General features: G+C 45.1%; 1 protein-coding gene across 1 annotated transcript in view; it reads left to right on the forward strand.

Annotated features, from left to right (window-relative positions):
* GALNT10 (polypeptide N-acetylgalactosaminyltransferase 10) overlaps positions 1 to 18,494 on the forward strand; it is a 227,036-nt gene that overhangs the window by 119,314 nt on the left and 89,228 nt on the right. Inside the window, exon 5 of the mRNA XM_010829397.1 lies at positions 9,841 to 10,007. Within this exon, the coding sequence (XP_010827699.1) occupies positions 9,841 to 10,007 (167 nt within the window). The remainder of the gene's footprint in view (positions 1 to 9,840; positions 10,008 to 18,494) is intronic.

Here is an 18,494-nt window from a genome sequence, read left to right on the forward strand (position 1 = left end):
CAAGAGGCAGGTCAGGTGGTCTGGTATTCCCATCTCTTTCAGAATTTCCCACAGTTTATTGTGATCCACAGAGTCAAAGGCTTTGGCATAGTCAATAAAGCAGAAATATATTTTTTTCTGGAACCCTCTTGCTTTTTTCATGATCCATCAGATGTTGGCAATTTGATCTCTGGTTCCTTTGCCTTTTCTAAAACCAGCTTGAACATCTGGAAGTTCATGGTTCACGTACTGCTGAAGCCTGGCTTGGAGAATTTTGAGCATTACTTTACTAGCGTATGAGATAAGTGCAATTGTGTGGTAGTTTGAGCATTCTTTGAGATTGTCTTTCTTTGGGATTGAAATGAAAACTGACCTTTTCCAGTCCTGTGGCCACTGCTGAGTTTTCCAAATTTGCTGGCATATTGAGTGCAGCACTTTCACAGCATCATCTTTCAGGATTTGAAATAGCTCAACTGGAATTCCATCACCTCCACTAGCTTTGTTCGTAGTGATGCTTTCTAAGGCCCACTTGACTTCACATTCCAGGATGCCTGGCACTAGGTGAGTGATCACACCATCGTGATTATCTGGGTCGTGAAGCTCTTTTTTGTACAGTTCTTCTGTGTATTCTTGCCACCTTTTCTTAATATCTTCTGCTTCTGTTAGGTCCATACCATTTCTGTCCTTTATCGAACCCATCTTTGCATGAAATGTTCCCTTGGTATCTCTCATTTTCTTGAAGAGATCTCTAGTCTTTCCCATTCTGTTGTTTTCCTCTATTTCCTCTACTTCTGGGGCAGGTTAGGTGGGCACAAAGCTGGTGATGAACTGGTGGTTTATAGGTGCCTAATTAATACTAATAACTTTTGTGATTCTCTAAACTGTTGAGAGGAGGGAAGAGCAGGTGGGTTCTGCGAAGCCTGCCTTGAACGGAAAAGGACCTTTATAAAGTTGTCAGCCTCGGCACATGTTGTCACACTCATTTTCCAGCTCCTCTGCTTCCAGCCAGACTGTGTTAAAGAGAAACGCACCCCTGTCTTATCCCCCGCAGAGTGAGAGAGGAGGGCTGCGGAGCCAAGCCCCTGCTGCGGAGGGAAGGCTTGCTGTCAGTGTGGGGAGAGGCCACAGACCTGTGTCTGGAGGGATGATGAGGATGCAGGGCAGGAGCTTTGCACACTCCGCCCACTAAGACCCAGTTTCTTCCTTTTGTTCCAGAGCCTGGAGCTATTTATAACTTTCACAAAGCTTCTTGAGGGCTCCAGAGCCCATAAGACAAGTCTTTCTGAGACTGTTGTATTATAAGGGACTGTCTTCTACATACAAAGTAGAGAAAGGAGAATTTCAGAGTTTTAAAGCTAAACCATGTGCTGGAAAATGACCTACACTGAGGCCTCAGGGAGGTGGGAAATCAGTTTTCTGAGCCAGATGCTGTACCAGGTGCATTCACATATGGTATCTCTTTTATTCCTTGGGACAGCCTTAATTAGGAAGGAGTTATATCCCTATTTTATCCATGTGGAAACAGGCTTAGGGAGGCCATGACCTTCGCAAAGTGACCCACTGCTAAGTATATAAGGTGAGATTTGAACCCAGATTTGAGGGTCTCTTCAGCTTATGCCCCTTCCCTTACAACACCTGCAGTTTCCTCCTTAGAAAGTACCCACTATTTGATATATGGGTTTGCTGTCTCACTCTGTGACCCTGGGAGGGTCCCTCCCTATTATGGACCTATTATGGACTGAGGGACCCTCAGTTTCCTCATCTGCAAAACTAAATGCAAACAGAATGAGGTTCAGGCCCTTCCAGCCTTCATATTCAGTTCTTCTCATTGACTTTTCACACTGAAGCTGTGCACATAGCCTGGAAGCAATGCCTTTGCCTTGTTCTCAATCCCGAAAGATGCTGTCTTCTACCACCCCCAAAACATACAAATCAGCTCTCAACAAGCCTCATCTAGACATCTGTTTGGTGGAGGAAGGCATGTTGGGTTAGCTGCCATGAGAAATGGCTAAAATGTTGCCCATTTCTAGAAGAAGATTGTTTATCTAAGAGTACAAGCACTGGGAACTTTCAAACAATAGAGTTACTCCACAGGATTTTCTAAATGATCATTCCTTTAAAAAAAGACTCACCCTTGTAATCATTGAAGAACGGTTTGCTGTCTGTAGTGCACAGAGCATAGTGGTGGTGAAATGCTGTGGTCTACAGGTAATTTTCCTGATGTCAAGGTAGCCCAGTTGGCACAGTATTGATAAGGCATTGCTAATCATATGAAACAGTAACCGTGTGCCCCAGCAAAGTCCAAATCTCCATATTCATGATTTTTCTGGAGAAATTAGAAATCTTAATTCTAAAAGAGTCCGTTCTTTTCAAAGTTATAAAGAAGAATTAAGAACACTTCATCTAGTTCTAGTACAATGTCTGGCTGCTTGTTTTTTACTCCAGGGAATAGACTTTTTACTGGCTGCACAGTTACTTCAGTTAATGGGGACTCCTCTGCAAGGAGACAAGGGCAATAAAGGGAAGCGGGAATGTGGAAAAAGCCAGCTAGGCTCTCCAGGAGGAGCAGGGGAAGCTGTGGCACTGCCACGTCTCTCAGGGCCTGAAATAGGAAGGACTTTCTAAACCCAACCACCAGGTTTTCTTAAGATCTCAGCAGCAGAAATTTCTGGATCCCTTTATTAAGAAGCCTTAGCTTTTCTCCATGTAGCTCTGTGTCTGTTCCTCTCATTATCTCTGGGACTGCCTTTCTATATATCAAGGTTGTATACCAAAGGAAGAGAATTTGATTGACCTGGTGAACCCCAATTGGACACAGATTTCTTGCTAAACCATCAACCACAGACAAGTCAATGGATTAGCTGCCCTTGGGTCCAGGGTCTGCTTCTGCCTCTAGGCAGTGGATAGTGTCCAGTGTTAGGGAGTTAAATGTTTTTATTTTATTTTTAATTGGAGGATAATTACTTACAATAATGTGTTGGTTTCTGCGATACATCCACATGAATCAACCATAGGTAAACATATGTCCCCTCCCTCCTGAACCTCCCTCCCAGCCCTTACCCCATACCACCCCTCTAGGCTGTCATGGAGCACCGAGTTTGGGTTCCCTGCATCCTACAGCAGCTTCCCATGGCTGTGTATTTTACCTATGGTCATGCACGTGTTTCAGCTGCTCTCTCAAATCATCCCGCCCTCTCCTTCCCCTACTGTGTGCACAAGTCTGTTCTCTACGTCTGTCTCTCCTTTGCTGCCCTGCAAATATATATGGGTTTTTTTAAAATATAGTTCCCTTCAGAATGATTGGATTGTTCTTTTTCAAGGTTGACTTGAAGAAATTTTTGAAATGCTTCCCTTTGATTTTGATTTCTTTTTTTTTTTTTAATTCTAGTGCTCCAGCATTAAGCCCTGAGGGTGCATCTTAAGGGCCAGTATATTAGATTCATCTTCACGCCCAAGGGCTCAGAAGCCTTTGCTGCTGCTGCTGCTGCTGCTGCTGCTGCTGCTGCTAAGTCGCTTCAGTCGTGTCTGACTCTGTGCGATCCCATAGACAGCAGCCCACCAGGCTTCCCCGTCCCTGAGATTCTCCAGGCAAGAACACTGGAGTGGGTTGCCATTTCCTTCTCCAGTGCATGAAAGTGAAAAGTGAAAGTGAAGTCTCTCAGTCGTGTCCGACTCTAGCTACCCCATGGACTGCAGCGTACCAGGCTTCTCCGTCCATGGGATCTTCCAGGCAAAAGTACTAGAGTAGGGTGCCATTGCCTTCTCCTTTAGGGAATATCAAACTGGGGGCTGCTCAGTCATAAATGAGTCCTCTCACTGCCTCCCATTCCCCTCCACAGCCCTCTGTCCAGGCCACTTTCTCCTAGTCAGTGAGTGAGCAAAGTTCTCTTTCTGCAGCAGGAGAGTGGCTGCCCCCTTCAGGTCAGAGAGGATACCTCGGACCGGTTTCTGCTTCTGTCCTTCAAAAGCCATCCTGAGGTCCACAACAGATGCATGTGGCTGACGGGGCTTAGAGATTATTTAGCTACATAAGCAAGAGTCTTATATTGGGTTGGCAAAAAATTCATTTGGTTTTAAGTAAAAATAAAAGACACATTTTTCATTATCATCAAGAAGTGTATTGAACAACGTATTTCCTAACTGAACAAACTTTTTGGCCAACCCAATAGTTACAACTGCTGCTGCTGCTAAGTCACCTCAGTCGTGTCTGACTCTGTGTGACCCCATAGACGGCAGCCCACCAGGCTCCTCCGTCCCTGGGATTCTCCAAGCAAGAACACTGGAGTGGGTTGCCATTTCCTTCTCCAATGCATGAAAGTGAAAAGTGAAGGTGAAGTCACTCAGTCGTGTCCGACTCCTAGCGACCCCATGGACTGCAGCCTACCAGGCTCCTCTGTCCATGGGATTTTCCAGGCAAGAGTACTGGAGTGGGGTGCCATTGCCTTCTCCAGTTAGAACTGACAGAAGCCTAACTCAAACTGATTGAAGAAAAAACAGTGTATTGACTTGTGTAACTGGAAAGGCTAGGAGTAGACCTTGGCTTCAGCCATCGCTGGATCTAGGTCCCTAAATGATGCCAGCAGGAACCTCTCTTGGCTCTGTTTTCTGTTCTGCTAAGGAGGAGCCTGGTGGGCTGCAGTCCATGGGGTCGCTAAGGGTCGGACATGACTGAGCGACTTCACTTTCACTTTTCACTTTCAGGCATTGGAGAAGGAAATGGCAACCCACTCCAGTATTCTTGCCTGGAGAATCTCAGGGACGGGGGAGCCTGGTGGGCTATTGTCTATGGGGTCGCACAGAGTCGGACACGACTGAAGCGACTTAGCAGCAGCAACTTCATTTTAACATAGGGAACAGACTGTATGGTGGCCTCAAGACTTCCATCCTTCCATGTTCATTTACAGGAAAAAAAAACAAAACCTTCCCTCTCTCCCAGCTGTCTCAGCCACAGTTTGTTCTGGTTTGTGAGTTCCCACCCCTCAAACAACCACGGGGCTTGGGAGCTGCAGTTGGCTGAGCCAGGCCCTCTTGCCCACCCTCAAGGCAAGACAAGGACTTCTCTCAAACCCTGTGGAATCACAGGGTGGGAGATTCCCCAAGGGAAATCAGGATGCTCTTACCAAAAGAAGGAGAAGGAGTACAGAGCAGGCATGTCAGACTTACTCTTTGTCCAGCTCCCTTATCAACATAAGAGGAACTTGGTGTCGGCAAGAAGTGACTTGCCGATCTTGCCAGAAGATCTGGTTTCTGGCAGAGCAGAAACCAGAAGCCCGGACTTCAGTCTCCTACTTAGTTTCCTCAACTTTTGTTTTTTAGTCTCTTCATTCTCCTTTTTGTCTGTGCGATTAATAGTATACTATCCCTGTAAAAATATTTACGTACACGGGGCAGATGGCTTTAAATCTCGGTTCCAGCCACTACCAACTGTTTCACCTCTCTGCCTTGTTTCCTCCTCATTGTAATGGGAATAATGATATTCCCATCATTGCCATAATGATGCTCTACCTTGTAAGAGCATTGTGACAATTAAATAATTAAAGCATATAAAGTGCTTACAACCTTGCCTGACATAATGAAAACGCTTAGCAGATATAGTGCATTATCATCATTGTCATCTTCTACCTTATTTTTAACTGCTATCAGTACTCTATAGTTTGAATTTTTCATCACTTATTTAATATGCCCCCACTGATGGACATTCACTTTGTTTCTGCTCTCTTCACCATTTCAAAGTGTGTTAGGGAACACCCCTGAGCATGCCTCTTTGTTCTCATGCTGGCATGTCTAACTAAACTTTGTCCTGTCAGGACTGGGGCCTCATTAGACTGTGAATCAAATGACGGAAGAAGTGCTTGGGCAAGGGGTGGGATGTTTTGCACTCAGCTCATAGTCGTCAGGTTTGAAACGCACAGGGACCTCTTCCTCTATGGTGTCTTCTGAGACCAGAAATACTGAGCCATGAGGGCACCACCACTGATGTTGTGTGACGTAAGTGTCACATGTCCCTGCTTTGACCCTTCATGAGGGCATCACTCTGCCCTCGCCTGCCCCCAGGGGGCCTCTCTCCGGCATCTCAGGAGGCCACGCTGTATCTGGGAGCCCACGGGGACCTAGAGCCATCAAGTCAGTGTGCCGTGTGCCATGTTGTAGAAGCTAATATGTGTTCAGAGAACAGCACTGAGGAAGACACGCCCTGAATGTTGCAGAGAGGTCAGCCCCTGGCGTCAGGATGTTGCCAGCCTTAGCAGTTGTCTTTTAGCCTTTCTGTGTTTTCCAGCTTCTCATTCTGAGCAGTTACCACTTTTGTCATCAGGAAAGATATTGTAAGCATTATTTTAGGTACATACACTCTAGATTTGAGGTTTGGGCCCAAGTTACTCTCCTCTCAGGGCTCCATATTCCCCAGGTGAAGAAGGGGGTTAGCACTGCCCAGTTTGTCTCCCTCCCAGGGGTTGATACAGCTTGGAGACGAGAGAAAGGAGGGTGTTCTGTAAACCCTCAGGCATGATGAACCAGGGGAAGGCAGAGATTATTACTGTCTGGTCAGAGCCAAAACCAGCCTCTGCATTGGGAGCAGTGCCCTGTCTTCCCCTTGCCAGAGACCACTCTCTGAAGGCCGTCAGGTGAAGGGTACTTCCTGTTTATCACACACAAAAGGACCGGATGTCCTCTACCATCCAGTGTTGAGATCCCTAAGACACAACACGCAGACAGGTCTTAAAGGGGACAAGTAAGGTGGGGACGTCACAGGATGGCCTTCTCTCCTCCTCCCTGCCACCCCCATTCCCCCTCTGTCTGCTGCAATCTGAGGAGAACTGGGGCTTCTCCCATGAACTCCCAGCAGGGAGGTGGCCTGTGGGCAAGTCTGTGGAACCACGTTTTCTGCGGGATACTGGAGAGATTCATTTCAATATGTCACATAATTTTCTATTTAAACCAAGAAACTCTACTAAACTGGGACCAAACTAATGATGAGTGCCCATGCCGAAATGCCGTTTTGTGTTTATTTAGTAAATAAATAAGTAAGTGAATAGAGGAAGGAGAAAAAGAGTAAACCACCCCTCCCCCCCAAAAAAAGCACATGGTCAAGTCTGAGCCTTTTTTTAAGTTCCGAATAATCTTTGATTCCAAGATTGGGTTAAATTAGAAGTGAATTTAGTCTGTTATGGCTCTGTCTACTTCCTTTAGTATATGATGGTGTGTCTACCCATAGGCTGTGGGGCCCAACTCTGGGGTTCAAGAAAGCCAGGGCTCTCTGCTGAGTAATAGCTCTATTGTATTTCTCTCCATGGACTCCAGCGGTTTATTACAGCTAACCCCCCTTCCAACCCTGCTTCAATCGAGTGAGCCTCCTGTGAAATTGGATGGAAGGCAGGAACTTTTGTAGAAAACTAGATAGCGCCTTTCTTGGCCACAGAGGATTCAGACAAATTAACCGAAAGGGCTTTTTAAGAAGAGATGCTTTCCTTTATTGGTGAAAGCCAACATAATGAAGTTGAAGAAGGTTCCCCCAGAAGGCTGGCTGAAATGATCAAAGGGGTTAGAGAAGTGGGGGAAGGGGTGGAGGAAGGCTGTGTGGGGCCTCGATAAAAGCGGTCCAGCCAGATGGATGAACAGGAAGAGGTATAAAAGAAGTCAGGAGATTGCAAGTAGAAAGAAAAACTGGCCTGTTCATCAAAACTGGACTGCCAGAATTAGGGGCATCCTGTCCATGCAGCTGAAACTGGGCTCACAGCCAAACACCACAAGGTCAGTCCTGCCCCGTCCCACCCCCTAGCTTCCCTTGATGCCTCTAGGAGAGGTAGGATTTAAAGCTGAGGAGACAGTTGACCCTGACCTGTTTTTTCCTCCCAACGCTTCTTTCTGAAAATTATCAAACATACGGAAAGCTTGAAAGAATTGCACATGGGACACTCAGTTTTCTCCTGACTAGATTCTGTGATTAACCTTCCTCTAGTGATTTTATCACATACACATTCATCCCTCTCTCCATCCACCAGCCCCTTTACTGTCTATTTATTTGTGTATTTTTGGTCGCGCTGGGTTTTTGTTGCTGTGTGTGGGCTTTTATTAGCCGCAATGAGTAGGGGATATTCTGTAGTTGCGGTGTGCAGGCTTCTCATTGCAGCGGCTTCTCTTATTGTGGAGCACAGGCTCTAAGGCACACGGGCTCAGTAGTTGTGGTGCACAGGCCTAGTCGCCTCGTGGCATATGAGATCTTCCCAGACCAGGGATTGAACCCATGTCCCCTGCATTGGCAGGTGGATTCTTAACCACTGGACCACCAGTACGTTGCAAGGAGATCTGGGCTTATTTAGACAGTGGATTACAGTGGCATACGAAAGGAGATATTTTCTTGTTATGTTCATTGTCCCAGATGTCACAAGTTTCCCCAAAAAAACTTCTTAGCAGCCTTGTGGAACCCCCTTGCATGAAGCCTTTTACATCTGGGCTCCCAACTTCTACCCGTTATGCCAGAGACCTGGCTCAAGGTGGATAGTTTTGTCATTTCCTCTGGGCCTGCCTGGTCTTCAGCTCCTCTTTTCTGGGCCCTGGGAAAATCTCTAATATCTCTATTGAAATATACCCCAACAATGAAAAGAAACGAAAGACGAAAAGATTCTTAAATTTTCTATCATCATGTTGTTAGCAATAATATTGGTATTGTTTTCCTAAAACTATTATTATATTATAGGGAAAAATAGCCTAGTAATGTTGATGCTAAGAGCCCTGATTTTTAGCAAAAGAGTTAAAATGTAAAACCAGACAAAAGCCTAAGAAAACTCAGACCAGTTTCCCTTATAAATATAGATGTAAAAATCCTCAACAAAATACTAGCAAACCAATACATAAGGATTATATAAGCAACTTGTAAGGATTATACACCATGACTAAGTAGAATTTTATTTATTTCTGACTGTGCTGGGTCTTCTTTGCTACGCACTAGAACCCATGAAGAGGCTGCCAGAATATTCTCATCAAATCAGGTCAAGCCTCTAGCTCTCACTACCAGTTTACAGGAGCCAACATGGGGCAGACAGAGGAACATGTTGAGAGACACCACAGCAATGCAGAAAGCAAAATGCAGACTGTGGAAAATACTCTAGGACAGATGACCGGGTTTCCTAAACAAAATAAATGGTAAGGGGAAAAGAGACTAGGAGACACATCAGCTAAAGGCATTGGGTCAGCCTTGTCTTGATCCTGGTTTTTAACAACCAGCTTTAAAAAGATACAGAAAAGTCAGAGAAGTTTGAACTTCAGCTAGATATTTTCTGATACTAAGTAACTGTGTTAAATCCTTGGAGTGTTACTGTATGAAAGGCCCACAGGAGCAGGGTCTTCCACCCTCAGGCTTACCATAGGGCTGGTGGAGAGCAAAGGAGACCCAGTTTATTCTTCCAAGTTCATGGATACATGGTTTTTCCTCCATGGAGGAGAACGTGCAAGGGGTGGGGAAAGAGGCAAGAGTACCATCTAAGGGCTGTCCTTCACATGGAATCGTGAAGATGAACAAGCATGTTCCTATCACAACTGAGGCATGAACAAGTTCGTGCATGTAAACACCAAACCCCAGTGCTCCTTCACCACTGGGAGTTGTTGCTTTGTAACTGTTCATGTACAGAGCTAGGGGGATCTTGTGTGTGTATATATCTATGTGAGTGTACGCGGGTGTGTTTATGTGTGCTGGGGTCCCAAGTAGAAGACAGTTCTGAAGTGACAGTGGTGTCCCCAGCTTTCACTCAATCCCTAGGGGCTGGAGCAGAAGTAGGAATTACAGTTAGCTGAACTATATGCCTGAGTTCTCTGGGCAGCGTGAGAGCTGAACCTGTCCTCTTCACCTCCTGTGTATCCCTCTAGCTGCAAAAGCAAACGCTACCTGGAGACGCTGCCCAACACCAGCATCATCATCCCCTTCCACAATGAGGGCTGGTCCTCCCTCCTGCGCACCGTCCACAGCGTGCTGAACCGCTCACCCCCGGAGCTGATCGCCGAGATTGTGCTCGTGGATGACTTCAGTGACCGAGGTAGGGCCCCTTTCACCCAGCTTCCCACCTCCATGCTCTGTTCAGTGACTTGCCAAAGGGATGGCAGGTTTTCCTTTCTTCAGCAGCACTAGCATATGGGCCATGTGTACTGATACTTGCTCCATGCCAGGCCATGAACCTGGCACTGAACACACGTTATCTTAGTCTGGGACTAACTTCATGGGACTAACTGAGATGTAGTTACCAGTCACCATGAAGTGGATTCTGTTTTTATTCTGTTTGTATCAATGTAAAAAATGCATTAAACTGCAAGTAACAGAGAACTTTAGCTAACAGCTCAAAAAAGGGGTTTATTCATTTATTCATTCATCTCATAAAACAGTCCAGGGTTGGCATAGCTACTCAAGTCTTTCATTGGAGAACAAGACTTATTCTATCTTCCTGCTTCCTCATCCTTATCCTCATGGTCATAAAATAGCTGCTGTACTTCTGGGAAGTCTACCTTTCAGGCAAGAAGATGGAGGAAGGGCAAAGAGAACAAAACTTCTTCCTTTGAAGATTTTGCGTTCTTATTCAGAATGCAAAGTCTCCCAGTGATTCTGAGCCAGAACTGACATTTGGGCACCCATATCTGCAAGGGGGTGGCTGGGAAGGTGAGTGTTCTGATTTGGGGCCTCTTTATGGTAGAGATAGGAAAAAGAGAAGTGAATTAGAGAAGGCATCAGGTAACCCACCTACAGTATCTGCCACCCCATTTTACAGATGTGAAAACTGAGACTCAGAGAGGTTAAGTGACTTGCCCTTGGTCACACAGCTCTTGGGTGGTGATACAGTGAACAAACCATGTCTTCCTGGCCCTAAGCACGTTATCTTAACCTCTGGGCCACACTGTAGAGCCTCTTCGCTGAGTCTCACCCATGGGTTTGTGAGACACAGAGGGGGAGCCACAAGTGAAATCCAAGAAGAATTTGTCCTTCAGCCCATGGTCTTAAGCTTATTCTTTGCATCAGAGCTTTTACCACTTGCAGTAAAATCAAGCAAAGCCCTTTCCTTTTCTCACCTTTTAGTAGAGGCACTAATAAGTAGTGAAGAGGAGCCTCAGGACATTCTAGAATAATCAAAACTTGAGTTTCTTGTGCCCCATTTTAATACTGCATGCCTAATTACCTGGTACATGTGTATGTGTGTGCATGTATACATACTCAAACATATACACATCTTACATTCAGTTCTTATTACCTTTAATTCTCCCCTCACTCTTGACATACACTCATTCTCAGGGGACCTTTACTTTTCCTCCTTTGATCTTATCACAGCAGAATTAAAATACCAATAAGTATAACATGTGAGCATTGTGTGTATAAACATGGACCTGTCGTGAGTTTACCCTACTGGACTCCACATTCTGAGAGCTGGGTCTTCCCGGTCAGTCTTGTCCACCACACATTCTCAGCTCCTTAGGCATACAGTAGGTGCTTAATACATGTTTGACGAGTGAATTATCAGAACTCCTCTATCTGTCCCTTAGCACTTCCACCATGGTTACAGTAGCATCTATTATATGAGATTTATTTATGTCCCTGAAGTGAGGTCTGCGAGGTCACCTGCGGTGTGTCTCCGAGTCTCTGTAGCACCATTCTTTAGCAATAGTTTCAGCTTTGTTCTGGCCCTGTCACTTACTAGCTCTGTGACCTTTATCTAGTCACTTAACCTCGCTGTGCTTCAGTTGCCTCATCAATGAAATGGAATCTACCTCTTAGGTGGTCATGCCTATTGAATGGGTTAATATATGTGAGGTGGTTAGGACAGTACATGGCACCAAGTGAGCATCAGAAATAAACTTTTAACCCTGGCATTATCGTTATTATTGTTAACATTGTTTCTGACTGGTTTGTCAGAGGGGGAGTCAGGGATAAATGTGTAGCCATGAAGGTACGGTCTCCCCCTTTCCATCGGTGAAAAAAACATGTGACAAGTGTGCTGTTGTCCCACCTTCAGCCTAAATTGTCTTCCCATCTATTCACTGTTTCAAGAACCACGTCTGTGGGCCAGAACCACGCATTATCTCATTTTGTCTTGATGACAAGCTCTGAGTGAGGAGGCCCTGGCTTGGAGCGCGCGCCTCTGTGCAGGAAGGGCCCCAGGGGTGCCTCAGGGAGCACGGTGAGGGCTGTGGAGAGCCTTGCAGGTGCGGGTGGGGTTCACGTACCTCTCCTACCAAGGTCTGGATTGGATTTGTGAAAACTGTTCACTAAGAGAAGTGCCGCTGCTTAAAAATGTGTGGACATCACAGCTGTGACTCAGCCTTTCCTTGTGCAGATGGGAGGCTGAGGCCTGGAGCAGTGGACCGAGTTCACCAAGAGCATGTGGCCAGCTGGCTGCAGAGGAGGGATGGGAATCTAGGCTCCCCACACAGCCTTATCCCCCTCACCTCACCTTCTGTGTGAAACAAACTTGGGAAAGAAAAGGTAAATTTTATAAGAATGGTATTCACCAAGTGCATCTGTTTCTCTAGAGACCAAAAGTATTAATTGAATGCAGTACCATTCCCAAACCCTAGTAAGAGAGAGAATGAATACTGTCCCATTTCACAGATGGGAATGAGAACTGAGGCCCCTTGACTGTTGCCCTTTTATCTCAATGAATCGGGCACAGAACCCAGAAGAGAACTCTTACCTCCCGCCCCTCAGTCCTGCACATTAGCTGTCAGATTTTGCAAACTCCATTCTTCAGAAAAGCAATAATTCTTTTTATTTTAAGAAGAAATTCTCAAGGCAGCTTGGGAAGAAAACTTACTCAGCAGTGATTGTTTCAAAAATGAGATTTGGGAGAAACAATTTCAGCATTATAGAGAAGCCTGTCTAAAGTACAGCAAATATGGGCCATCGTGAAAGACAGATTTCTCTGGGCCACGTGAGCAGAGACAGTTCTTTAGAGTTGAAATTCATAGATGCTAACTATGGGCTCGATTGGCGCTGCCTGGCAGAAGGCATTTTCCTCTGAAATGAGCCTCTTCCAGGATCCTCAGGGCAACTAATTGTAATTCAGCTGAGGGTCGAGACCTCGGGTAGGAGACAAAATTGGAGCAGATGAATTCTTGAAATAAGATCCAGAGCTTTGTGCAGGCAGCACTGGGGACTAGAGCAAAGGCAGACAGGAATCACCCCAGCCTTGCTTGCAAATAGAGTGCTGTGGAGTTTACAGGGGGCTCCAGAAGCTTCTCTAATGTGGGCGCTTCCTTGAGGATTAGGAGGACACAGACGTGCTTTTTCTCTAGTGGGAGAGAGAGGTGAGGGGGGAAGGGTGGCAGGCCTGCCTCCAGATTGCACTGCCCGCCTAGGAAATCTTTATTAGGAAAAACAAAAAGGGTCTTTGTTCATTTTTTATTTCCTCCTATTCTCCCTCCCCTTCTCATTTCCAAACAGTATTGGTTTTCCAGAAAAAATAGGATATGTAGTCATGGAAGGCATTATTGTCTTTGGGTGAACTGTGGGCCTCCTGGAATGATGAGGCGCAGAAACAAAAGTCTGTGATATGGTCTCATTGACATCGTTTCCCCCAGCTCAGCTCCCCAGCAGCAAACCAAAGCATACACAGTGCAGGGTTCCCGCAGAGGAGGTTCTTAAGCATTTGTGGAGCTGTTGATGGATTGTTGGCAGTGATTGGTGCTGGAGGGCATATGGACATTGCAGGGCCCATAAGGACAGTGCGTGTGGTAGAGACTCTCAAAATTGAGACCAGGGTCCAAGGTCTTCTTTCCACCATAAGCTTTTTAACTCTTACCTGCCCTGTCACACCGGGCCAGTCCTGGTGTGATGCACATAAGGAGATCCATTTACACTGACCTGATTTGCACTGCAGTGTCTCACTCTTGACACAGGCCCGTGAGCGTCTGTCTATTCTTCATTTCTTGTCATCTGTCTCGCAGCCCTGGTTTGTTTCCGGGACCACCACAACTGTCAGGGTGGCCATTCCCCACTTTCACTGTATCATTCAGGTTCTTTTCACCTTGAGTTTTCTGCTGCTCATTTTGTTGTTTCTGTACAGTTGTCCTGATCTCATTCATATTCATATATTCAGAAAATTCATGAAGTGACTCTATGCTTGTCGCTTCAGTAGGTGTTGGGGCTACAGTGAGAATAAAACAGACATCTCTTCTAAGGCTCACACCCAGCAGGGCAGACAGACAGGGTAAGAGGCAATCGTAAATTCATGGAACATGTGCCCCTTGGTGGAGGTCCAGGCGCCGTTGAACATGGAGAAGATCAGGGAAGAATTCCTGGAGAAAATCCCAGCTAAACTCAGTCCTAAGGGATGAGTAGATACTGCCCCTCAGGGTAGGGGAGCGAGGAGAATGTTCCAGGCAGAGGGAACAGCGTGAGCACAGGCTAGAAGTCAGGGTGGAAACGTGGAAAGTGCAGAAAGAGCCGTCTGTCACCTCCTCACCTGGAGGCAATTACTGTTAACACTTAGGCTTCTCCCAGTGGTTATTTTTAAATAGGCCTTATTTTTTAGAGCAACTTTAGGTTCACATCAAAATTAAGCTGAAAGCACAGAGAGTTCCTGTCCACCCTCCTACCTACTGCACACACACCCCCAACACCCACTCCCTCATCAGTGCCCTACACCTGCATCAGAGAGGTAGATTTGTTACGATGGATGGGCTATATCAACACATCATTATCACCCAAAGCCCATAGTTTCTATTAAGGTGCATTCTTGGTGTTATATATTCTGTGGGTTTGGATAAATGTATAATGACGTATATCTACCATTATAACATCATACAGAGTAGAGTAGTTCACTGCCCTAAAAATCCTCTGTGCTCCGCCTTTTCATCTCTCCCTCCCTCCTAACCCCTGGCACCCGCTAACCTTTTTACTGTCTCCATAGTTTTGCCTTTTCTAAAATGTCTAATGCAATTGGAATCATACAGTATGCAGTCTGTTCAGATTAGTTTCTTTGACTTAGTAATATGCATTTAATGTCCCCCCATGTCTTTTTATACCCTGTAGCTTGTTTCTTTTTAGTGCTGAATAATAGTCTATTGTCTGAATGTACCACCATTTATTTATCCATTCACCTGCTGAAGGCCATCTTGGTAGCTTCCAAGTTTGGGCAGTTATGAATTTTTGTTATTGTTGTTTAGTCGCTCAGTCATGTCCAACTCTTTGCACCCATAAACTGCAGCACACCAGGCTTTCCCGTCCTTCACCATCTCCCAGAGCTTGCTCAAACTCGTGTCCATTGAGTCGGTGATGCCATCCAGCCATCTCATCCTCTGTCGTCCCCTTCTCCTCCTGCCTTCAATCTTTCCCAGCATCAGGATCTTTTCTAATGATTCGGCTTTTGGTATCAGGTGTTCAAAGCATTGGAGCTTCAGCATCAGTCCTTCCAATGAATATTCAGGGCTGATTTCCTTTAGGATTGACTGGTTTAATCTCCTTGAGTCCAAGGGACTCTCAAGAGTCTTCTTCAACACCACAGCTCAAAGGCATCAATTCTTCAGTGCTCAGCCTTCTTTATGGTCCAGCTCTCATACATGACTACTGGAAAAACCATAGCTTCGACAACACACACCTTTGTGGACAAAGTAATGTCTCAGCTTTTTAATATGCTATCTAGGATTGTCATGGCTTTTCTCCCTAGGAGCAAGCATCTTTTAATTCCATGACTGCAGTCACCATATTCGGTGATTTTGGAGCTCAAGAAAATAAAGTCTGTCCCTGTTTCCATTGTTTCCCCATCTATTTGCCATGAAGTGATGGGGCCAGATGCATGATCTTCGTTTTTTGAATGTTGAGTTTTAAGCCAGCTCTCTGCTCTCCTCTTTCACCTTCATCAAGAGGTTCTTTAGTTCCTCTTCACTTTCTGCCATAAGAGTACTGTCATCTGCATATCTGAGGTTATTGATATTTCTCCCGGCAGTCTTGATTCCAGCTTGTGCTTCATCCAGCCCGGCATTTTGCATGATGTACTCTGCATACAAGTTAAGTGAACAGGGTGGCAATATAGAGCCTTGACATACTCCTTTCCCAATTTTGAGCCAGTGCGTTGTTCCATGTCCGGTTCTAACTGTTGCTTCTTGACCTGCATTCAGGTTTCGCAGGAGGCAGATAGGTAAACAGCATTGTATGGGTTTTTTGTGTGGACATAAGTTTTCAGCTTACTTATTAGTTAAATACCAAGGAAGGTGACTGCTGGATCATACGATAAGAATATGTTTAGTGTAGGAAACTGCCAAAGTGTCCTCAAAGTGCATTCCCGCCACAGTGAGGGTGAGTCTGGTTGCCCCACGTCCTTGTCCACGTTCAGTTCTGCCCATGTGCTGGATTTCTGCCATGCTCACAGGTGTGTAGTGGTTTCTTACTCTTTCGATCTGCACTTCCTTGTGACATTTGCTATTGCACACATAATCTGTCAGTTCCATTTTCTTTTTCATACCCTCCCAACACCCCCACCCCACCTTCTTGCAGCCCAACTGAAGTAATCCATGTCAATAAGTGTGTGCATCCTTCTGGACCACTCTGCTTCATAATACTAACATGTAGTAACAAAAGCAAACATTTATTGAGCATTTGTGCTCAGTGCATTCACCCATTCATCACCTCAGCACCAGCGTGGCTTCTGTCATCCCCAGTGAGAAAGCTACTGGACTCCATGATCTTAAACCTCCTTTTTCTACTTAAAATAGGTAATATTTTATCCCTATTTTGCAGATGAGAAAATTGAGATACAGAGTGGTTAAGTAAATGGCCAGTCTGCTTCGGTCAATGAGGCAGAGCTTTGGTTTAAAACCATGTATCCTGGGAGGAAGAGAATGGGTACATGTATGTGTATGGCTGAGTTCCCTCGCTGTCCACCTGAAAGTGTCTCCACATTGTTGAGTGGCTATACTCCAGTATAAAATAAAAAGTTAAAATTTAAAAAATAGGATCTAAATAAAAAGGAAGAAGTTAAAAAATTTTTTTTAAAAACCATGCATTCTGATTCTAGAACTTTTGCCCTAATCTTCACTAGTTTCTTTTCTTCCCCTTTTAATAGGATCATACTGTACACATTGCTCTTCTTTTTGCCCCCATTAATGTATCACCGATATCCCTCATGCCAGCAGCTATAGTGCTAACTCATCTGTTTTCTACTAGCTAGACAATAATCCACAGTGTGAAACTACATTTAGTTCCTTTACATCACGCTTTATGTAGTGGACATACAGTCATATTTCACTTTGTATCCAGGTTTCTTCCACTCAATTTTCTACAGTCATTTCCCATTGTCATTATAAAATGACTGTCACATCTCTCCTCCTCTGAGTCAGTTGTGAGATAGAGGCAGGGTTCGCATAACCCCAGAATATCAGGTATACTGTTGGGAGAAGCTGATCCAGAGAGCACACATGGATCCGTCTCTACCATGTTCCTCCTGAGCTGACTGATGCAGGGACAGCTGAGCGGCAAGGAGCTGCAGGCCTCCCTAGCAGGGCAGCCGGTGCCATGGGGGGAAGCATAAATTCACAGGACGTGTGGGCAGCATAAGAGTTCCTACTTTGGCCTGCCCCATGTCCCCTCTCCTGGCCACCCTAGAAGTGAAATATTGGTAAGCAGTTCCATCTTACAGATGACAAAACTGAGGCTTTGAAAAGAGATTGGTGGGAGGTGCCCTAGACTGCTTACCTGCCCTTAGAGGACTCTCCTCCTGGTTAATCATCCCATTTCATAGGAGGTATCCATCTTTCCCACAGTGGACTCCGTAACCTTTAGAATCACACTTCTCATGTATCAGTCTCTAGGGTGTCTTACCACTAAGAAAATCCACAGGTTTCTTACCCTCTTCTCCTTTCATATAACATCTTGAATACTTCTCTCTCAGACTCCAAAGGAGAAAACTGCTAAGAAGATTAAAGCTATTAGAGAATATCAATTATTTTATAATGAGGGAAATCTATAAATCTTTTGGTGGCTATCTGGCAAGAACACAGCATGCAGGAGTTGATATGTTTATGGGATATTTTGTGCATCTTAAAAAAAATACACAGGATTTTATGAATCAAGCACTGTATAAATGATTTACTGGGATAGCAAAAAAAAAAAATCAAATAAATAGCTCTGCTTGCCTCTGAAGCATCAAAAGCTCTGATGTTTGGTAAAGAATGGTTCCTGTAGTGGAAAATAGCTATGTTATATTTTCAGAAAGGTGATGCTTCTATTGAGGTGGGCAAGGCTTCTACATTTTAAAAACTCACCTCAGCAAAACTGTGCAAAATTGCTGATATTCTCCTGATTCTCTTGTGAGGATTAACGTCTAACCTTTTCCACTGTTTTGGTGTTCCCTTAAAAATGTAATGGGGGAGAAGCAAAACCCAACAAAGCAGGTGACTGGAGGTCCTTGGAATAAGATCTCCAAGCAGAGAGCCACAGAGCTGCCCCCTTCTATCATAATCTGTCTTCAGAAAGCTTCTGGGCCTCTCCGCCAGCTTAGGTCTGACATGAATTGCTATTTGCTCAGAGTCTAAAGGGAGATGAGATT

Source organism: Bison bison, unplaced genomic scaffold (genome assembly GCF_000754665.1).
Source record: "Bison bison bison isolate TAMUID 2011002044 unplaced genomic scaffold, Bison_UMD1.0 scf7180017864505, whole genome shotgun sequence".
In the NCBI taxonomy this organism is placed as follows: domain Eukaryota; kingdom Metazoa; phylum Chordata; class Mammalia; order Artiodactyla; family Bovidae; genus Bison; species Bison bison.